We start from the raw sequence: 21,917 nt of genomic DNA on the forward strand, positions 1-21,917 counted from the left end.
TATGAAATTCAAATTTTCATGATTATTTTCTTGAGAAATTCATATTCCCTTGAAAATGAACTCTCTATAATCATACAAAATTACCAAAAAGGAATCAATCGGATGAGAAAAAAAATCCTTGTTGCACCTCACGATCCAAAATTTACATTTGGTCATAATTTCATCTTTGATCTAAGCTATGCACCTCTCTATTTTTCCCTCAGAGCCTCTGAAAACTTTTTGGTTGAATTCCTTTTTTGACTAATAATAATAATTTGACACTCTTTTCTGATATTTACGTTCTCTGACTTGACAATTACAAAATCATAAATCATTTTCTTGTATATCTCAAAGTAAAGAATCTACGATTATGCGATGGGGGTGCTTGAAAAATGAACATCAAATTATTACGACTTTTTTTTTTTTCTAGATATGCCAATAGTCTACCTTTCGAATGATTATGTTTAATTTGAGAAACTTTTCTCGGAACGTACCTGCAAAATGTTCTTCCATGCCAAATTTATTCACTCTAACTACATAATAAAAATGTTAATGGTAACTTTTATACATTTTCACTTTGTTTATATTTTTGAGCATGACCTATCAAATAACCGTTTTGTATTGACTTTTGTTATTATCTACACATTGATTGTGCACATCGGGCAATAGTCCTCTCGATTCGTCTTATTCCAGGATCCACGTATCCCATGATCATCTTCTCTGGATCTGAGTCCGGGATTAATGGGCAATATACATAATTGTGTCCGACTTGGATGCTAGACTCCATATTCAACATTTGTCTTTTACTCAAGATGACACATGTCATCTCTTTAAATGTAAAAGAAATTACCTCCTAAAAGGAGCATTTATATCTTTCATAATAATTTATGGGACCATGTAAACGATTGATATGGTAAAAAGTTAAAGGCACTGAATGTAGAAAGAATTTTGGGAATTATATAAAAGGATATATATGTAAGTGATCAGGATCCTTGACTCCTAAGAATGACTCATGAGAAAAACACATGATCTCAATTCTTTAAAAGCAAAATTCAATGGTTGAGATTTATCCTTGAAATAAATATCTTGGAGATTTGTATTATCAAGATACTCATAAATTTCAATCATTGGATTTTGTATTTAAAGGGTTGGGATTATGTATTTTTTTTTTTCATGAGTCATTCTTAGGAGTCAACGGATCCCAACCCATATGTAAATACATATAGATGTGGATCATTCTCGAGTAAAAGACTAATGAAACCGGATTACTTTAATAAAGTATACCTCCTTTAAATGAAAATCATGAAACGTCCATTTGCTTTGTTTGAAGTGGATTACTTTTGCTGAGGGTAGAGAAATATATATATTCTAATAGATAGGATTGGTAAGGCTTCTTAGGTCAACTTCTTGTATGTCTACGTCATGAGTTTGTGCTAGCTTACCAACAAAATGTTTAGGGTGATTTAGACATACCGATTCACATTTTGGTTAATATTTGAGGTATTTAGATCTCAATCTTATCTTAATAGACTAATCCTAGTAGGCTAGGGGTGTCAATGGGTACCCATGTAATTGAAATCGAATCGGAATCGAAAACCCCAGTTCTAGATCCCTTTTTATTGAAACTGATTAAAGCTGAGTCTAAAATGGAATCGAACCGATATGAACCGAAACCATTAGGTTCCAAAATAAATGGAATCGGAACGGGAACCGAACTTTGAGTTCGTGGAACCAATTTATTTTGTCATTTATTTCCATATTATTGACAATTTAAGGTATTTTTTATTTTAAAATAAATGCATGTCATATACAATTCTTCAATTTTTCGTATAAATTATCAATTGAAGCTTAAAATGAGTTATTCTTCTAAAAATTTATTACTTTTAACAAAGAAAAAAATTTTACTTTTGAAATACTTTTTTTCTCATTTGATTCTTGAGAATCGGAATCGATAGGTACCCGTGATTTTTGGTGGTTCCAGTTCCATTTATTTTGGAACCAGACCCGGAACTGAACTAATATTAATGGTTATGGTTCTAAGTTCCTTAGGAACTGAACCGAAACCAACCCATTGACACTATATTGGGCCTTATGCCTTTGTGGGAAACCCTAGATTTTTCTACCCAAACTTCCTTTTGTCCTAACTTTTGTTGCTGATAAAAACAAGATCGATTGAAGAATCAACTAAAGAAATAACTGCCTTTACAAAAGAAAATCTTACTTCAAAAACTGAATCAAAGTTATAATCAACAACTACTTTCAATGACAGATCAAGTACAAATTTCAATTACGAAAAGAGCAGGTGATCATAGATCAGATGGATTACTTCTACACAATTTCAACATACAAATATTGAGAGCAAATTGATTCATCAAGCATAAAAGGAGAAAAAGTACAACTTTTTGCAAATAAAAACAAAAAGATAAGTACTAGTTTCAGCAGAAGTAGAGATATCATTTGATAGCTAATATACAATTTGAATAAAGATAAACATTGAAAGTAGGATTTATGTTAATTAATGAGAAAACAAACAAAAAAAGATCAAGAGAAGTTCGACTTGAAGTTACTGAAATGCTTGACTTGACATTTCCTACTGATAAAAGGAAGGGAAGTGTAGTCATGGTTTATTTAGTGGGGGCTTGAGCTTACTACTAGCTGGCGCTACGATTTTTCAACCTACTTATTTATATAAAGTGTAGTATAGTCTTTCTAGTGGAGTGTAGTCAACTTGAAAACCTACTCTTGAGGTTGAATATAAAGGTTTGAAGGTTGAAGTGGAAAATGACTCATTGTGAAGATAAAAAATCAAGGATTGAAAACGATTGATTTTGAATATGAAAAATGAAGGGTTTTTTATTTGAAGGTTGAATATATAGATCATCGTGTTGTTCTTCATTAGCCTATCAAAGACGACTGATTTTATTGAGGATCTTCATTAAAAAACAAGTCATGTTTTCAAATTAGAATACCTAGCTTCAATAACTAAAAATCAAGGTTAAGCATGGATTAACTTAAATTTATCTAAGATTAATCCATCTAGGTTAAGCATAACTAGTAACGAAGAACGTAGATAGAATAAAAGGGAAAGCAATTAAACCTTTAAAATCATTAGAGAAAAACTTGAAATAAAGATATCAAACTCAAAGCATTCTTGCACTTGGCTTCATCAAGCTCTCTAATGGAGGGATCTAGTCACTTTTCATTGCAAGATAGGAAGGAAGAACAAAAAAAATTATCCTTCATTGATTTGCAATTCAAGTACACTATCTCTCTTTCATAATTACAGAAAATTACAGGGAATTAAGAAAGAATATGAAGTCCTAATTTACCTAATCTAATTACAATGGTAGAGCTCTCAAATGTGACTACTCCAACACCAAAACCTATGGCTCAAGGGGTCTATTTATAGCCTAATTGGCACATTCGAAGATTGGTACATGTGTGAGAATAGCGATTTCCATCACCAACAATTCAGAAGCAATCAACGAAAGGCTCAGAACCAATCTTGATTTCTCAGTCGCACCACCACTCCTTTTGGTAGTGTCACAGTAGAAGTGGATTCGACTGACTTCAAACTTTGGTGATTTGCTTTCTTTTAATTCCTTGAGTGTAATGGAACTCTTGATTTTATACAATTGCTCATCTTTTGCTTTGAATTATATTCGAAAAACCTATAAAATAAATCATACAATATTAGGCTCCTTTAATTATACATAAATGTGTGTCAAAATGCAAGAATTAAGCATGTTTTCAACATAAGACATTATAATGACCTCTAATATGATTATTTATATAATTATCAAATATTACCAACAAAAGCAGATAAGTACCTTTAAAATACACGAAATTAAATAAACATTTAGGAACTCATCACACCTCCAAACCTAAATTTTGCTCGTCTTAAGTAAAATCGATTAAAACTAAGAAAACTACAATTTAAAATCTATCAGTTTCATAGGTATCGCGACTGCATTAAGCAAATATAGCAAGCCCTTAAATTCTTTGATTTTCCCTAGTAGACGAGTTTGACTCATGAGGGTTTGCAGTGAATATATTCACAAAATTCAAAACATTCTAAAGTAAAATAATCAAAGTCAAAACTCACATTTAAAGTATGGGTCAATTTAAAATTATCAGTTGATTGAATGTACCTTTGGTATAAAGTGCCAACCATTATTTCTCCTTATAGGAAATCTTATACTTAAATTGAACCTTGTATGTAAGTATAATTGACTTAAGAACTTTGAGGTTCAATTTTCCAAAGTCATATCTAGCCTCTAAATTATCAGGAATGGTTGGATCAATCTAAAGTCTAACTCCAAATTAAGCATCTTGTCTGGGGTAGTGAGAAATATAAATGTTAACTTTAATACCTCTAAGGGACTTTATATATGATATTTCAACTTACTCACATTTTTTTTACTTTTGATGACTTTCATCCTATTGAAACACTTTACATTTTTCACTTTTTTTTTGTTTCTTTTTCAGGTTTCTCTCTCTTTCTTATACCCATGTTTTTTTTTTTTTTCTTTTTTTCCAATCTTTTCACTTTTTTTCCACTATTTCAAAGAAAAGCAGGTAGCCATTTTCAATGTACCCAGTCTAACTCATTGGTATTGTCCAAGACTTATTTAATCCCAATTTTGTTGTTCTTCTAACCAATAAAACAAATAAACAAGAAAGTCAAAGTTCATCAGACTCTAGGCATAAAGGGAATTCAATACTTACTCAATTTAACCTAGACTCTTAGTAACCTAGTTAGAAGTGACTTACACTTACGATAAATTTATTTTATTATTTGCTTAAGAGAAACACTAAAGAGGACTCAAGATCAAAGTTTCCAATCAATGACTAATTTATAATTTAATCTAGTGTTTAAAATATAGGCTAAGACCTAAAAAATAATACAAAAAAATTGCCAAATATGTTTGAAAATTTTGAATTTTTGAGAAGATAAGAAAAAATATTAAGAAGACTGGTTCAAATCCAACCCCACAGCCCCAAACATAAATGTAATATTGTCCTCAATATGGCAGTATGTAGAGATGTAAGCAATGAATTCAAAAACTGAAATTAACATAAGGAAAAGAAGTGGGTTGGATATCACTTGAAACTTAAATTGAAAATGACTTGTTGTTACCTAGCCAATGTTCCCTGAAATTACACAACACACCACTTAGCACTGTGGCAATGTTGATTTTATCTGTCATATTAATCGTGATCATGTTGTATGACTTTAGAAGTGCCATAGAAAGTATTGTGATCATAACCACATTAAATGGTTATTAGGCTATGTCACACACAAGCTCGCTCCAACAAGTCAAGATAACTAAAAGGATACCTAACTACTTAAAACGAATACAAAAACTAAAAAGAGTGAGTTGCCTCCCAATAATGTTAAGTTTAACGTTTTCAACCAAATAGTTCAGAGTCAAAACTCGAATGACTAATAACTTAAAGATCATGGGTTGCCTCCCAAGAAGCGTCAAATTTACTATCTTTAGCCAAATCTTTCAAAATGAATTATCCCTAAACTTTTCTAAATGATTGTGATAAATAGTTTCCTCAAAAGATTTGTGTACCCAGTCTTCAATTATGTAAGTTTCCTTAAAATCATCCAAATCTGAAAGAATGCAATAATTGGTGAAGACATTCATCTAAACTTTCGTATCTCCAAAAGCCAAAGCTATTACTTCATTCCTACATCGAATGTCCGCATCTACAATTGCTAAGAATGGACAACCTAAAATTAGTAAAATGTGGCTATCTGGATTTACTATTGGTTATGTATCTAAGATAATGAAATTCACTAGAAAATAAAAATCCCTCACCTTAACTATGAAATCCTCCACTATTCCCTTGAGAATCTTTACACGAGATGATGATTCACTTGGGTTGACTCAAACCACTAACTCCAATTTGGTGTGTGAAACCAAGGAATACTTAGATAGTTTCATCGGACTATCGTACTTCCCTAAACTATTATAATCCTAGACTTCTTGGATGATTTCAAAATAAATAACGTAAAAATTAAAAGAAGATTGCAAAATAAATCTAATTATCCCTACTACAAGTGATCTAAAAGAAATAAAGAACAACTAAACTACTTCCAGACTAATAGTTCTGATTTAAGTTACTAAAAATTTGGAACACTTCTTCTATGTCATCCATAATTGATCATCTTTGTGCATCCAATTCCAAAATGCACAAATCTACAAGACAAATAGAAATAAGGAGATCAAAAATCTTTTTTTTTTTTTTTTTTCAAAATCTAGAAAAATAGAGAACACCAAAACACTATTAGAGGTCACAGAAGCTTGCTGCAAAAGTTTAGACAGCAAATGTTACTCGAAAGTGTGATGCCATACCCAATGGTGACGTGAGCTAGCAATGAGCAATTGCTCTCGGATTTTTGAGATAGTCTTTTGACAGCTCTAGAGTGTAATGCATTCCTTAATTAATCGAAAGAGAAAATTAAAAAGTTCTAGAACAGAACAAAAACTTGAAAATTGCTATTCTCTCGACTCGAGATTGAAGACACCATTCTTGGCAACAACGTCAATTTGTTCGTTACAATATTGATGGATGTAAAAAAAAGAACAAATAAAATAAACCTTAAGTGCTTGGTAGATAAGGGTCGAATCCACAAGTACGGTGGGGAACACTCAAAATTTGGGGAAATGACTAGAATAAATTTCAAAATAATTTAAAATTAATTGGAAGATTTATTTTATTATGAACTACTAAGGAAAAATAAAGAATTAAACTAGAGAAAACTACAAATTATGCAAGACATTAGAGAAAGAGAATCCACCAAGAATAATAGAGCTCGAGTATAATTTCAAACTATTTCAAATCCTCTCTTATCTCAGCTAGTTGGAAACTTAATGTTCTTGGATCAAAAGATAATTCATTGAGGATCTACATTAAAGAACAAGTCATGTTTTCGAATACCTAACTTCAATAACTAGAAATCAAGGTTAAATATGGATTAATTTAAACTTATCTAAGATTAATTCATCCAAGTTAACCACAACTAATAAAGAATAATGCAAGTAGAATAAAATGGAAAGCAACTAAACCTTTAAAATCATTTGAGAAGAACTTGAAATAAAAAAACTCAATCTCAAAGAATTCTTGTTCTTAGCTTGTCCCTCTATAATTGAGGGATCTAACTACTTATCATTGCAAGATAAAGAAGGAAGAAAAAGAAAATAAAAATAATAAAATTATCCTTCGTTGATTTGCAATTCAAGTACACTATTTCTCTCTCAAAATTATAAAAAATTACAAAGAATTGGAGAAGAAGATGAAGTCTTAACTAGGCTAATTTAATTACAATGGTGGAACTCTTCAACAAAAAATACTTTGGTCCAAGGAGCCTCTTTGTAGCCTAATTGGAAAACTTGAAAGTTGGTACATGTGTGAGATTAATGATTTCCATCTTCAGCAACTCAGAATCAATCAGCAAAAGGCCCAGGACCAATCTTGATTTCTCAAACTTTAGTGATTTGCTTCTTTTAATATCTTGAGTGTATTAGAACTCCTGATTTTACAATTGCTCATCCTCTACTTTGAATTGTATTGGAATCAACTACAAAATAAATTGTACAATATTAGACTCCTTTAATTACATAGAAATATGTGCTAAAATGCATGAATTAAGCATGTTTTCAACATAATGCATTCTAACGACCTCTAACATGATTATATATATAATTATCAAATATTGCCAACAAAAAGTATATAAGTGCCTTTAAAATAACAAAATAAAATGAACATTTAGGCACTTATCAATATCCCTCAATATTTTGCAAAAATATTTAAGATAGCCCTATGTATTTTAACTGACAACATTCCTTCTACATCAATCTACTATACTAATGGGAAATGACATAAATGCCATCTTTTCCAACATTTAGATAAAAACCCTAGACTCTCATCTTCTAGTTCTTTAACCTCCAAGGTCAATTATTCTAACATATAACGTCATCTCAAGATCTCATCTTCAACCTCTTATAGGAAACACTTTTGATTTTTTTTTTCTTTTGAAATATCTATAATACTTTATTTTTTCCATTATTATTGATATTTAAAGTTTCAAGGAGATAGAATCTTTAGGAAGAGTAGGGTAAAACATTTTACCCTAGATTCTGGAGATAACAAGTTTTAGAACACAAAAAAATCAAGGGTTTTTAATTTAGAGGATGAAGGTGAGGATATTTAGGTCATTTTTAATTAGTCTTTCGAGGAAAATCATAGTTTTAAACGGTGCCAAGTCAACTCAAAACTCGATGGAGTAAACTTGAAACTCAACCGAATCAATCAAATTCAATTGGATTTAAGATGACTCGACTAAATGAAACCAACTCATTGTGTCAACTCAAAAAATTATTGTCAACTCGTCAAATGGTCGAGTTGGTTTGAAAATGTATTAAGACAGGTAAGAGACTTGACCGAGTTATTCAATAGTTTCGAGGGTAAAAAATAGTTTTCTTTACTTTAAAATATTAAAAAATAGTTTATATATTTATAAATTTAGTATATTTTATTTGATTTCATCTTGACCAACTCACTAATTATTGAGTTCAGTTCAGTTTTCACATTTTAAAACCATGGACAAAGTTAGTGGCAAGGGTATGTCAACAATTTTAAAATATTGGGGACGTATATCAAATATTTATCAAAACGTGGAGGGGTATGATCAAATCACCATTTTTATTTTAATGGGCAAACTAGACTTGAAGACAGTTTTTCCTCGGCCGCTTGTAGTCAAAAGTCGAAGAAAGAGAAGGGTAGTTTGGTATTTTTGACAAAAAGTTGGGCACAACACAATTTGTGGGGTCCAATGAGAAAAGGCTGTCATTCATTTCCACGGTTTTCAAGCTCCACACTGTTTCTATCAACGTTGTAAAACTCGGCGACTAAAAGAAACCGATAGGATCGAGCCAAATAAATATATTAGATATTTAAAAATATTAGTTAGGGACCGACTAGTTGCATACCTCCCATTACCAATTATGCTCCATCACTTAAAAATTTTCCTTTGCTGTTCATTTGAATGATTACGGTCCAAAAAACATATATAAAAAAATATTACACTCCTTTTCTTCTTCTTCCCCAATCAAGTCTATATAAATTATTATTGGTTCAATTATATTTGTATGGTCAAATCCATTTGCAAACATTACAAATCCCCTGTAATCACCATGTATCCGATTTGACAAATCAAGAAAGGACTGATTTTGAAATTTGTTAGAATTCATGTCGACAGATGGGAAAATCAATACTTTTAATTGGTGCCAAAGAGACCATGAACAAAATCAATCTCAAGAAAAATAGAGGACAAATATAGAAGAAGCCATAATGAAGTGCAATTAATAGGTTAAAAGTGAGATTTTTTTTTTTAAAAAGGTTTTTTTTTTCATGTTAGAGTGCTACCAACAACTATTGGTGTGCAACTAGCAAGTTGATCTCTATTAATAAATATTTAAAATTAATAATTATATTTATTTTCTTTATATAATGTTAAATATAATGCAATATCAAAAATGAGGATTTTGGACTCTTAACAATTTAAAATAAGCACTTTACCCATTTGACTTGAAAATAAATAAATACCCTTTAAAATACATATATATATTTTTACCTTAGAATTGTTGGCTTTTCCAACTTCTTAACCTATAAATAGCTTTTACCTCCAATGTAATACTTTTAACTTTGATTTTTCAACTTTGATTCATTTTGGATTGTTTTTAATGAGATTAGTAATTCAGTGCTGACGATAATTGAACCAAGTCTCTTGTATGATCAATCCAAGACTTTACCAACTAAGCTAACTGGCACCTACATTTTTTTCATCTTCTTCTGTATTGATAAATTCAATTTCTTCTCTGTCGATAGCGTAAATCTAAATGATTGTTGTAGGTTTTATGTCATTCAAATTTAAACTTAAATTGTGCATACATTTTGATCTAGGATCTATTTAACTATTATTATTATTATTATTATAATATATATATATATATATAGGGAGGCGTTCAGCGCCATCTCTTTTAACAGTCGTTTTAACAAATAAAACTCCATCGTTGGATATAGACGAATTAGACGGTCGAGATTGCATCTGCGTTTAAGTTATGAATTTATGGGCTTTTTACAGCGCCATCCCTCATTTTTATAGTAATTAGTGCCACCTCCCTAGCACAATTAAAAACCCGATGGAGTTTAGAACAGAGAGTTCTCGTTCTCTCTAACAGCTGAAACCCTCCCTCGAACCTCACTCTTTCCATCTCGCTCTCTCGAGCCCTCTCGTTGAAACCCTCAAACCTATCATTCTCTCGCTCCGTTGAAACCCTCGAACCTCACTCTCATATTCTCTCGTTGAAACCCTCGAGCACGAACGGCTACTATATACTCACTCTCTCTCGCTCTCGCACTCGCTCTGCTGAAACCCTCGAACCTCACTCTCATTCTCTCTCGCTCGAGCCCTCTCGCTGAAACCCTCGAATACGAACGGCTGCTATATACTCGCTCTCTCTCTCGCTCTCGCTGTAACTCTATCGACGAAGCACGAACACGAACGACTCCTACTAAGTTAAACTCTCTCTCGCTCTCGCTCTCGCTGCAACTTCATCTCACGAGCACGAACGACTGCAAGTCTCTTTGTAGTTGATAGAACAATAAGTTTGTTTTTATTTATTTTTTTTTTTAATTTTGAAATCTCAAACACTGTCATATAATTATTCTGCGAAATAATTGTATATTTGTGATTTGATTTCCGATTTTATGAAGACAAAAAAATCTGGAATTATTTAGGTTTTTTTTTTCGATTTAATTTTTTTGGGTTATTTATTTTTTGATTTTGGTCATGTTATGATTTTAATTAATACAGATGCATTTGTTTCAAATCTAGATACTTATGTCAGAAAATTCTGATTTTTGATTTTTGGGTAGTTAAAAAATCCTATTTTTCTAACAAATTGAATCGAAATCGAGACCCCCATTTTAGGAATAACTGAATTCTTTTGTTTGTTGGGTAGTTAAGAAATTTCCATTTTTGAGGAATTTCAAATAGAAATTAAGATACCCACTTCGAAAACAGTGAATCGAAATCGAGACAACTTTAGGTATAACTGAATTTTTTTGTTTGTTGGGTAGTTCAGAAATTCCCATTTTTCTGGAATTTCGATTAGAAATAGAGATACCCATTTCGAAAACAATGAATCGAAATCGAGACACCCACTTCAGGAATAATTGAATTTTTTGTTTGTTGGGTAGTTTAAAATTTTCCATTTTTGAGGATTTTTGATTAGAAATCGAAATACCCACTTCGAAAACATTGAATCGAAATCGAGAAACCCACTTCAGGAATAACTGAAGTTGTTTGTTTGTTGGGTAGTTTAGAAATTTCCATTTTTTGAGCAATTTCGATTAGAAATTGAGATACCCACTTCGAAAACAGTGAATCGAAATCGAGACACCCATTTACGAAATAACTGAATTTTTTTGTTTGTTGGGTAGTTTAGAAATTTTCATTTTTGAGGAATTTTGATTAGAAATCAAGATACCCACTTCGAAAACAATGAGTTTTGAATTGGGTGGTGGTTATTTTTTGAAATTTTTTTCTAGTGGAGGAGGAAGAGAGCCTTCCACTTGATTGGAAGGCTGAAGAGAAGAAGATACTCAAAGAGGGATTTTGGGTTTCAAGCTGTGCACCCCTGGATTGGTTCAGAATGCTTTATAGCGAAATGCATTGGAGTTTTGTTTGCAGAGTTGTGGTAGTTTATGGTATTAGTCAAGGGATGGGAAGAGGTCTTGGTAGAGTTGGTTATGAGTATTATTGGAAAGATGTTCAAAAGGTTCAGCCTTCTGAATCACAAGTTTAGTTTGGAATAACTTTGATTCTTTAGATAGTTTTGCATCACCTTCAATGAAGGCATACGATTGGCATAACTTTGAATCTTCCTTTAATGCATTGATTGTGATTTAATGTATCAATGAAAATATTTCATGGATACAATTGGCGTTGACAAGTGTGGGGAAGCGACTATTATTGAAACTATGGGATCTTCATCGAGAATCCTAGTAGATAGTGGAGAACGTGTTGATTGTGAAAGTCCTATAAAAAATGTTGAAAAGTTGAATGTACCGTATGTAGGGATGATCTTTGATTCAATTGAAGAAGCCAAGAAGTATTATGAAGATTACGGGCATCAAGAAGGATTTTCCATTCGTATTCAAACAACTACTAAATGTCGACGAGGTTCAAATGAGATAACTGGAATGACATATGTTTGCACACATCAAAGCAAATATAAGGCAAAAGAAAAAGATGTTGAAGCAACAATTGTGAATGAAAGCGCAAATAAGATAATCAGAAGAAGTTATTCAACCGTTAAATGTGGATGTAAGGCTATGATGTGTGTTATACACGATTACAAGTGAACCGCAAAATGGAGAGTGTCCGTTTTCGACGATGGCCATAATCACAAGGTAGTCACACCATCGAAGAGAATGAGGATGAGATCAAATCGTTGTATACCTACAATAGCTAAGGATTTAGTGGAAACATTCAAAAGAGAAAATATTCAAATCACTAAAGTGCCAACCATTCTTGGTGGAGATCTAATTGGCTTTGATGGTAAGGATTGTTACAATCACTTGAGAAATGTTAGGCATAGGGAGTTGGAGGTAGGGGATGCACAGTCAGTATTAAATTACTTCATAACAAAACAGGCAGAAAATCCACAATTCTTTTATGCAATACAATGCGATGATGAGATGAGGGCAACGAATTTCTTTTGGGTGAATGCAAGGTCTAAATTGTCGTATGAATATTTTGGTGATGTGGTGACATTCGACACGACTTATTGGACAAATAAATATGATATGCCGTTCGCTCCATTTATTGGAGTAAACCACCACTTTCAATCTATACAATTTGGGTGTGCTCTTCTACAATATGAGACAGAGACGATCTTCTTATGGTTATTTGAGACTTAGCTCAAGGCTATGGGAGGACGTCACTCAATATTGATGATTACCGATCAAGATGTGACAATGAGGAATGCGATTGCCAAAGTTTTTTCCAACACACGTCACCGCCTTTGCATTTGGCACATCATGAAGAAGTTTCCTAAGAAGTTGGCTTATAAATACTTTGAAACTTGTGATTTCAAAAGAAAATTAGAAAGGTGTATTTGGTCGACATACACAGGAGAAGAGTTTGAAAAGAATTGTAAAAACTTGATTATAGAGTATGGATTGAAAGGAAATGAATGGCTTGAACAATTATTTTATTTGCCGGAGTCTTGGGTGTCTGTGTATAATCGGGGTTGTTTTTTTGCTGGCATGAATACTACTGGCCGTAATGAGAGTATTAATGCATTCTTTGTTGGGTTCGTTACATGGAAGACAAATCTAAGAGAATTTGTAGTCAAGTATGAAGAAGCATTGAAAAAACTTGTTACAAATGAGACCGATGAAGATTTTAAATCAGAACACAAGTTTCGATGTGTGAAGAATAACGAGTTACTTCTCAAACATGCTGCGACAGTGTATACTAAAAATATGTTTGAGAAACTCAGGGAAGAATGACTCCAAGTGAATCGACTTAAAGTTGAAGAAATGGGAATCGATGATAGATTTCATACGTATCGAATGACAACTAAGTTTGGTAAGTCCGAGGAGTTTGTGTTGAAGTTAAATTTGGATACTTACGAGGGTACATGTGAATGTAAGAAATTTGAGTTTGTTAGAATAATATGTCGGCATTTTCTAAAGGTGTTTTTCCATCTAGACATTGATAGTATACCGTCACACTTCATTCTTAGAAGATGGAGGAAAGGGGAAAATAAATTTAGGGTGATGGATTCAGAAATAATGATCGATGGGAAAGAACCGCCAATTGCATTGAGATTTAGCAATATGTGTCAACAAGCTACTAAATTAGCTAGTTTTGCATCAACTTCAATGAAGAGATACAAAATCTTCACGAATACCTTAAATGAACTATCCAAAATTTTTTCTGAAATTCAATGCAATGAAATGTTAGAACATGAAGTTGTAGTTGATGCATCCCCAGCTGTAGTTGATGCATCACAGTTTTTACTTTTGGTACAGATAGATTAAAAAGTAGTATCGAGTTGAATCAACAACAACTGGGGATGCATCAACTACAACTTCATGTTTTAACATTTCATCGCATTGAATTTCAGAAAATTTTTTGGATAGTTCATTTAAGGTATTCGTGAAGATTTTGTATCTCTTCATTGAAGTTGATGCAAAACTAGCTAATTTAGTAGCTTGTTGACACATATTGCTAAATCTCAATGCAATTGGCGGTTCTTTCCCATCGATCATTATTTCTGAATCCATCACCCTAAATTTATTTTCCCCTTTCCTCCATCTTCTAAGAATGAAGTGTGACGGTATACTATCAATGTCTAGATGGAAAAACACCTTTAGAAAATGCCGACATATTATTCCAACAAACTCAAATTTCTTACATTCACATGTACCCTCGTAAGTATCCAAATTTAACTTCAACACAAACTCCTCGGACTTACCAAACTTAGTTGTCATTCGATACGTATGAAATCTATCATCGATTCCCATTTCTTCAACTTTAAGTCGATTCACTTGGAGTCATTTTTCCCTGAGTTTCTCAAACATATTTTTAGTATACACTGTCGCAACATGTTTGAGAAGTAACTCGTCATTCTTCACACATCGAAACTTGTGTTTTGATTTAAAATCTTCATCGGTCTCATTTGTAATAAGTTTTTTCAATGCTTCCTCATACTTGACTATAAATTATCTTAGATTTGTCTTCTATGTAACGAACCCATCAAAGAATGCATTAATACTTTCACTACGGCCAGTAGTATTCATGCCAGCAAAAAAACAACCCCGATTATACACAGACACCCAAGACTCCGGCAAATAAAATAATTGTTCAAGCCATTCATTTCCTTTCAATCCATACTCTATAATCAAGTTTTTACAATTCTTTTCAAACTCTTCTCCTGTGTATGTCGACCAAATACACCTTTCTAATTTTCTTTTGAAATCACAAGTTTCAAAGTATTTATAAGCCAACTTCTTAGGAAACTTCTTCATGATGTGCCAAATGCAAAGGCGGTGACGTGTGTTGGAAAAAACTTTGGCAATCGCATTCCTCATTGTCACATCTTGATCGGTAATCATCAATATTGAGTGACGTCCTCCCATAGCCTTGAGCTAAGTCTCAAATAACCATAAGAAGATCGTCTCTGTCTCATATTGTAGAAGAGCACACCCAAATTGTATAGATTGAAAGTGGTGGTTTACTCCAATAAATGGAGCGAACGGCATATCATATTTATTTTTCCAATAAGTCGTGTCGAATGTCACCACATCACCAAAATATTCATACGACAATTTAGACCTTGCATTCACCCAAAAGAAATTCGTTGCCCTCATCTCATCATCGCATTGTATTGTATAAAAGAATTGTTAATTTTCAACCTGTTTTGTTATGAAGTAATTTAATACTGACTGTATATCCCCTACCTCCAACTCCCTATGCCTAACATTCCTCAAGTGATTGTAACAATCCTTACCATCAAAGCCAATTAGATCTCCACTAAGAATGGTTGGCACTTTAGTGATTTGAATATTTTCTCTTCTGAATGTTTCCACTAAATCCTTAGCTACTATATGCATACAACGATTTGATCTCATCCTCATTCTCTTCGATGGTGTGACTACCTTGTGATTATGGCCATCGTCGAAAACGGACACTCTCCATTTTGCGGTCCACTTGTAATTGTGTATAACACGCATCATAGCCTTACATCCACATTTAACGGTTGAAGAACTTCTTCTGATTATCTTATTTGCGCTTTCATTCACAATTGTTGCTTCAACATCTTTTTCTTTTGCCTTATATTTGCTTTGATGTGTGCAAACATATGTCATTCCAGTTATCTCATTTGAACCTCGTCGACATTTAGTAGTTGTTTGAATACGAATGGAAAATCCTTCTTGATGCCCATAATCTTCATAATACTTCTTGGTTTCTTCAATTGAATCAAAGATCATCCCCACATACGGTACATTCAACTTTTTAACATTTTTTATAAGACTCTTGTAATCAACACGTTCTCCACTATCTACTTGGATTCTCGATGAAGATCCCATAGTTTCACCAATAGTTGCTTCCCCGCACTTTTCAATGCCAATTGTATCCATGAAATATTTTCACGGATATATTAAATCACAATCAATGCATTAAAGGAAGATTCAAAGTTATGCCAATCGTATGCCTTCATTGAAGGTGATGCAAAAATATCTAAAGAATCAAAGTTATTCCAAAATAAACTTGTGATTCAGAAGGCTGAACTTTTTGAACATCTTTCCAATAATACTCATAACCAACTCTACAAAGACATCCTCCCATCTCTTGACTAATACCATAAACTACCACAACTCCCCAAACAAAACTCCAATGCATTTCCCTATAAAGCATTCTGAACCAATCCAGGGGTGCTCAACTTGAAACCCAAAATCCCTCTTTGAGTCTCTTCTTCTCCTCAGCTTTCCAATCAAGTAGAAGGCTCTCTTCCTCCTCCACTAGAAAAAAATTTCAAAAAATAACCAGCACCCAATTCAAAACTCACTGTTTTCGAAGTGGGTATCTCGATTTCTAATCGAAATTCCTCAAAAATGAAAATTTCTAAACTACCCAACAAACAAAAAAATTAAGTTATTTCTTAAATGGGTGTCTCGATTTTGATTCACTGTTTTCGAAGTGGGTATCTCAATTTCTAATCGAAATTCCTCAAAACTGAGAATTTCTAAACTACCCAGCAAACAAACAACTTCAATTATTCCTGAAGTGGGTGTCTCGATTTCGATTCAATGTTTTCGAAGTGGGTATCTCGATTTCTAATTGAAATTCCTCAAAAATGGAAATTTTTTAACCACCCAACAAACAAAAAATTCAATTATTCCTGAAGTGGGTATCTCGATTTCGATTCATTATTTTCGAATTGGGTATCTCGACTTCTAATCGAAATTCCATAAAAATGGGAATTTCTGAACTACCCAACAAACAAAAAAATTCAGTTATACCTGAAGTTGTCTCGATTTCAATTCACTATTTTCGAAGTGGGTATCTCGATTTCTAATTGAAATTCCTCAAATATGGAAATTTCTTAACTACCTAACAAACAAAAAAATTTAGTTATTCCTAAAATGGGGTTCTCGATTTCGATTCAATTTGTCAGGAAAATAGGATTTTTTAACTACCCAAAAATCAGAATTTTCTGAAATAGTATCTAGATTTTAAATAAATGCATCTGTATTAATTAAAATCATAACATGACCAGAATCAAAAAATAAATAACCCAAAAAAATTAAATCGAAAAAAGAAAACCTAAATAATTTCGGAGAGAGTGAGGTTCGAGGGAGGGTTTCAGCTGTTAGAGAGAACGAGAACTCTCTGTTCTAAACTCCATCGGGTTTTAATTGTGCCAGGGAGGTGGCACTAATTACTGTAAAAATGTGGGATGACGCTGTAAAAAGCCCATAAATTCATAACTTAAACGCAGATGCAATCTCGACCGTCTAATTCGTCTATATCCAACGATGGAGTTTTATTTGTTAAAATGACTGTTAAAAGAGATGGCGCTGAACGCCTCCCATACATATATATGTTATTGGGGGTACCTCAAAGAGATCTATACATCTATAGTAGTAGATAGAGTAAGTCTAAATGAACGTTTTAGGTTTGATATCATCCAAACCTAAATTCAAATCATGAATACATTTTGATTTAACATCGGTTTAACGTTTATTATATATGCAATTGGTGTGCCTCATGAAGATTTATACATCTACAGTGGAAAATTGCTTAGATATCATAGAGAATCATTATAATATTGAAGTGATTAGGCACACTGTTAATGTCGTTCTAAACCTTAGCATAAATAATATATAAATTTTATTCAAACATTTGCTTGAGTGTTAGATGTTTTGGCATAGCACCCAAAGTTATGGACCTTATATACTGAGGCAATCCTATACACTATTGATTCCGTGCTAAATATGAATTTATACAAAGCATAAATTTTGCTCAAGACATTTGTTTGGCTATTATCATACATGCTTTAGGACTTGTGAAAATATTTCTATCTAGATATATGAGCAACTTGTAGGCTGCTATACTATTGATGTTGTGCCAAACTTGAACATAAAGAGGACACTACTTTTGATCGGGATGTCTATTTATATACTACAATTCTACAATAGATGTATTCAATATCGTAATGGATTGCTATGACGTCAAAGAGATCACTTAAGTTATTGGTAGTGTGCCAAATTGAACTTAAGCAACGCAAACTTTTTCACCAGAGTGCCTGTTTTGCTATTATTATATATACTTTTGAGATGCTTGCAAAGATCTATCAATTTGTAGTAGAAGATCACTTTGTTATCGTAGCTGTTTGTCACAAAATCAAGGCATCCAATTGGCTCTTATTATATATACTTTTGGGATAGTTCGTAAACATCTATCCATCTACATTATTAATAGCTACAATATCAAAGTGGTCACCAATCCGCCAAATGATGATGTATGCCATGGCAACCCTGAACTTAAAACAACTATACATTTTTCTTTGGGTAGTTATTTAATTATTAATATATTTTCTTTTATGGTAGCTTGCAAAGATCTATGCATCGGCTCTATTGCAGTGGATCGATTTGACATCTTAGCAAGTCGTTTCGATAAAGAAGCGATCCACTGTATTATTAATGTCATGTCGATTTTGAACTTGATAGGCATCCATTTAGCTATTATTATTATGATTAGGGTAGCTCATGAAAAACTATCCAGCAACATTAATATTGAAGCGGATTACTTTGATATCACAACAGATCATAATGATGTCGAAGCGATTTGTTACATAATTAATCTTGTGCTAAATATAAACTTAAATAGCACATAATATTTTGTTTAGGCCTTCATTTGTCTACTATTATATATGCGTTTGAGATAGCTTGCAAGTGATCTATCTATCTGTAGTAGCGAGCTACTTCGATATCATAGGGATTACTATATCATGAAGATCTACTAGACTATTATGTTGTGCCAATCCTAAACTTAAACGAGGTGTAACTTTTGATTTAGACATCCGTTCATCTCTTATTACATATGTACTTGGGGCAGCTCGTGAATACCAATCCATCTACAACAATGAATCACTTGGATATTGTATAGGTGATTTTTGTGTTACCTAGAGATCTTTACTTCCTGATCGAACGATCTTTTTCTCTTCGAATTCTTCCATGTTTCTTGTTTCACAGAGCTTTCGATGCCTAAGTTAGTTCTAGAGAAAATTTGACAGAATTTATGTGCAAGAAAATTGCGTACCTTTGATGTGGGGATCCTCATTTATTTATAGAGAAAGAGTTTCTATTTTGCATGTTTTCCTTCCCTACCCCCTTATATTTTGGGATGAAAATAATGTGGGATTCCCTTCATAGGAGTCATTTCTAATTCAATTGCTCAAATCTTGAAATATCAGGGATTAGAACCCTTTCTATTTACGAAACCTCGTTTCCCCGACGTTCATCTGAGCCCCTTTTGTCAGTGAACCACCCGAGCAATGTTAACACGTAGGTTTGAAGAATACCCCATGCGAAACCTCTCATCCTCTAGTAACACATGTTGTTATCTCATAGGTCAGAGAATTTATCCGCTCACAATGCCTCTTCTCAAAAGGCTGGGAGTATCTTGGACTTCCAAGAATTTATACAACTTTATCTCTGAGCTTAAAAGCTCCTGATCTTGATTTTTCGAAATGACATGAGTTAAGTCGGTTGCGTGCATTTATTAACTGTTCCATGTGTCCTTTTTTGACTAGTCTGCAGTCCTGAGCTGTCGCCTCATTATGAGAATGCACTCGACGCCCACAGTTGACCTTCTGGACTGTTGGTTCCTTCCATGTGACGCTTCCTGATTGGCTCACCACGGGGTGCGTGATGTTTGGTCTTTTCAATCTTAGGATGTAATGATGACAAAGATAGCCCATTATGAGCTCTTCGTTTTAGGTTGTTCTGGCCATTAGATGGGTCACGGATCCTGAGGAGATTTTCCCTATAACCCTCATTCCTCATTTTTTTTTCTTTTCTTTCTCTGTCAAATTTCTGATATTTTTCTCCTAGTCCTTGCCCTCCATTTTCTTCAAAGTTTCTAAGTTCCTCCGTTGCAATTTCTAGCCAAAGCTCCGTTCGTCCTTCTCTCTTCCTACCTTTTTTTTTTTTTTTTTTTTACTTTTGGTTTCAGCTTTAATTGATGAAACATTGTGCACTATCGGTCCTATTTCTCGAGCTCTACCCTTTTCCTTCTAGGTTATGTACTTTTCGATCGTAAAGTACAAATCCTCCAACATTTATAATAAGTTGATGATTAACTCATCATGCAACCTTGTTCCTGATATGCTTGCGTTGATGTGGGATTGAATTTTCATGTCATCATTAAGGTTCTCTACTAGGAACAACTGGGTGCAGAATCAAGTTATGAAAGCTTGAATGCTCTCTTTTTCTTCCTAACTTAAGTAAAACAATACGTTGACCTTTACCTTCCTACGCTTGTTGTGAATATACTAAGCCACAAAGAGCTCCTCTAATTGTTGAAAATTCTTGACTGAGCCTTGTGGCAGATCTTGGAACCACGAAATGGCTCCCGACCGCAAGGTAGACAGGAACATCTTGCATGTGAGTATGTCATTCCCCTAATAAAGGATCATTAGGATTTTGTAGTGCATGACGTGCTCTACTAAGTCCTTAGTTTTATCAAAGGAGTCGAACTTGGGCATATGAAACGTCCTCGGTGGCTAAGAGTTTTGAATCGCCTTTGTGAATGATGACATTTTCAGATTTCTAACATTCGAGCGAGCGAGGCGAACGACTTGCCCCTCCTTTAATAAAATATCTTCTCTTTGCCCCAACAAATCTTTTACCTTCCCCAAAGTTAATGGGTTGGGAGGCACATTCTGTCCATTGTTGACCTGATCCCTTTCGACTCAAATTTCAGGATTATGATTCATGTTTGGATGCATATCATCATCATTATTACCCCCAATGCCTTCTGGTGGTTCAACTATCTACCGTTGCACCTTCTCATTCTCCCTTCTGTGGGCCCGGATCTCTTCCAATTGTTGATCAAGACTCCGTTGCAATTCGGCCCTCATGTCTACAAGCAAATGTTGCACGTTTTGCATGTTATTCTAATCTTCCTGTATTTCTTGGGTTACAGGGGATTGGTCTCCTACTACCAACCCTGTTGCCCACTCCACTATACCTCCAGTTGTTTCCCTCCGGCCATTGTTCCTTATGTTCTCCATGTGTAAGTCATGTTTTTTGTTTATTCCCACGGATGACACCAATTATAGAGGTCATTTTTGTGATCATCTCGAGATCTTCACTTCCTGATTGAACAATCTTTTTCTCCTCAAATTCTCCTTGCTCCTTGTTCTACAGAGCCTCCGATTCCTAAGTCAATTCTATTTTGCACGTTTTCCTTCCTAACCTTGTTTTTTTATTTATTTATGAGAATCATGTGGGGTTCCCTTTCTTGAAGTCATTTCTAATTTAGTCGCTCAAATCCCAAAATCCCAGGGATTAGAATCCTTTCTATTTAGGAAATCTTGTTTCCCCAACCTTCATTCGAGCTTTTTCCCATGGTGAATCACCTGGGCAACGACAACACACAGGTCAAAAGAATACTCCCAATGATCCCTTTCAACCTTTAGTGACATGTGTCGTTATCTTATAAGTCAGATAATTTATCCCCCCATAGATATTGTGATGGATCACTATGATATAGTAATGATCTGCTATATTATCATATCATGTTAACCTTTAACTCAAACATGACATAATTGTTGATC

The 21,917-nt window shown here is 33.5% G+C and overlaps 1 protein-coding gene across 1 annotated transcript; it reads right to left on the reverse strand.

Annotated features, from left to right (window-relative positions):
* Positions 1 to 15,474: 15,474 nt before the first annotated feature.
* Positions 15,475 to 16,212, reverse strand: LOC147382547 (protein FAR1-RELATED SEQUENCE 5-like). The gene has a single exon (XM_086427184.1). It carries the CDS (start codon positions 16,210 to 16,212, stop codon positions 15,475 to 15,477), a length of 738 nt encoding a protein of 245 aa, XP_086283310.1.
* Between the last annotated feature and the right edge of the window lie 5,705 nt (positions 16,213 to 21,917).

The sequence above is a fragment of the Akebia trifoliata genome, chromosome 16 (genome assembly GCF_017979445.1).
Source record: "Akebia trifoliata isolate Shusen 1 chromosome 16, ASM1797944v1, whole genome shotgun sequence".
Lineage (NCBI taxonomy): Eukaryota > Viridiplantae > Streptophyta > Magnoliopsida > Ranunculales > Lardizabalaceae > Akebia > Akebia trifoliata.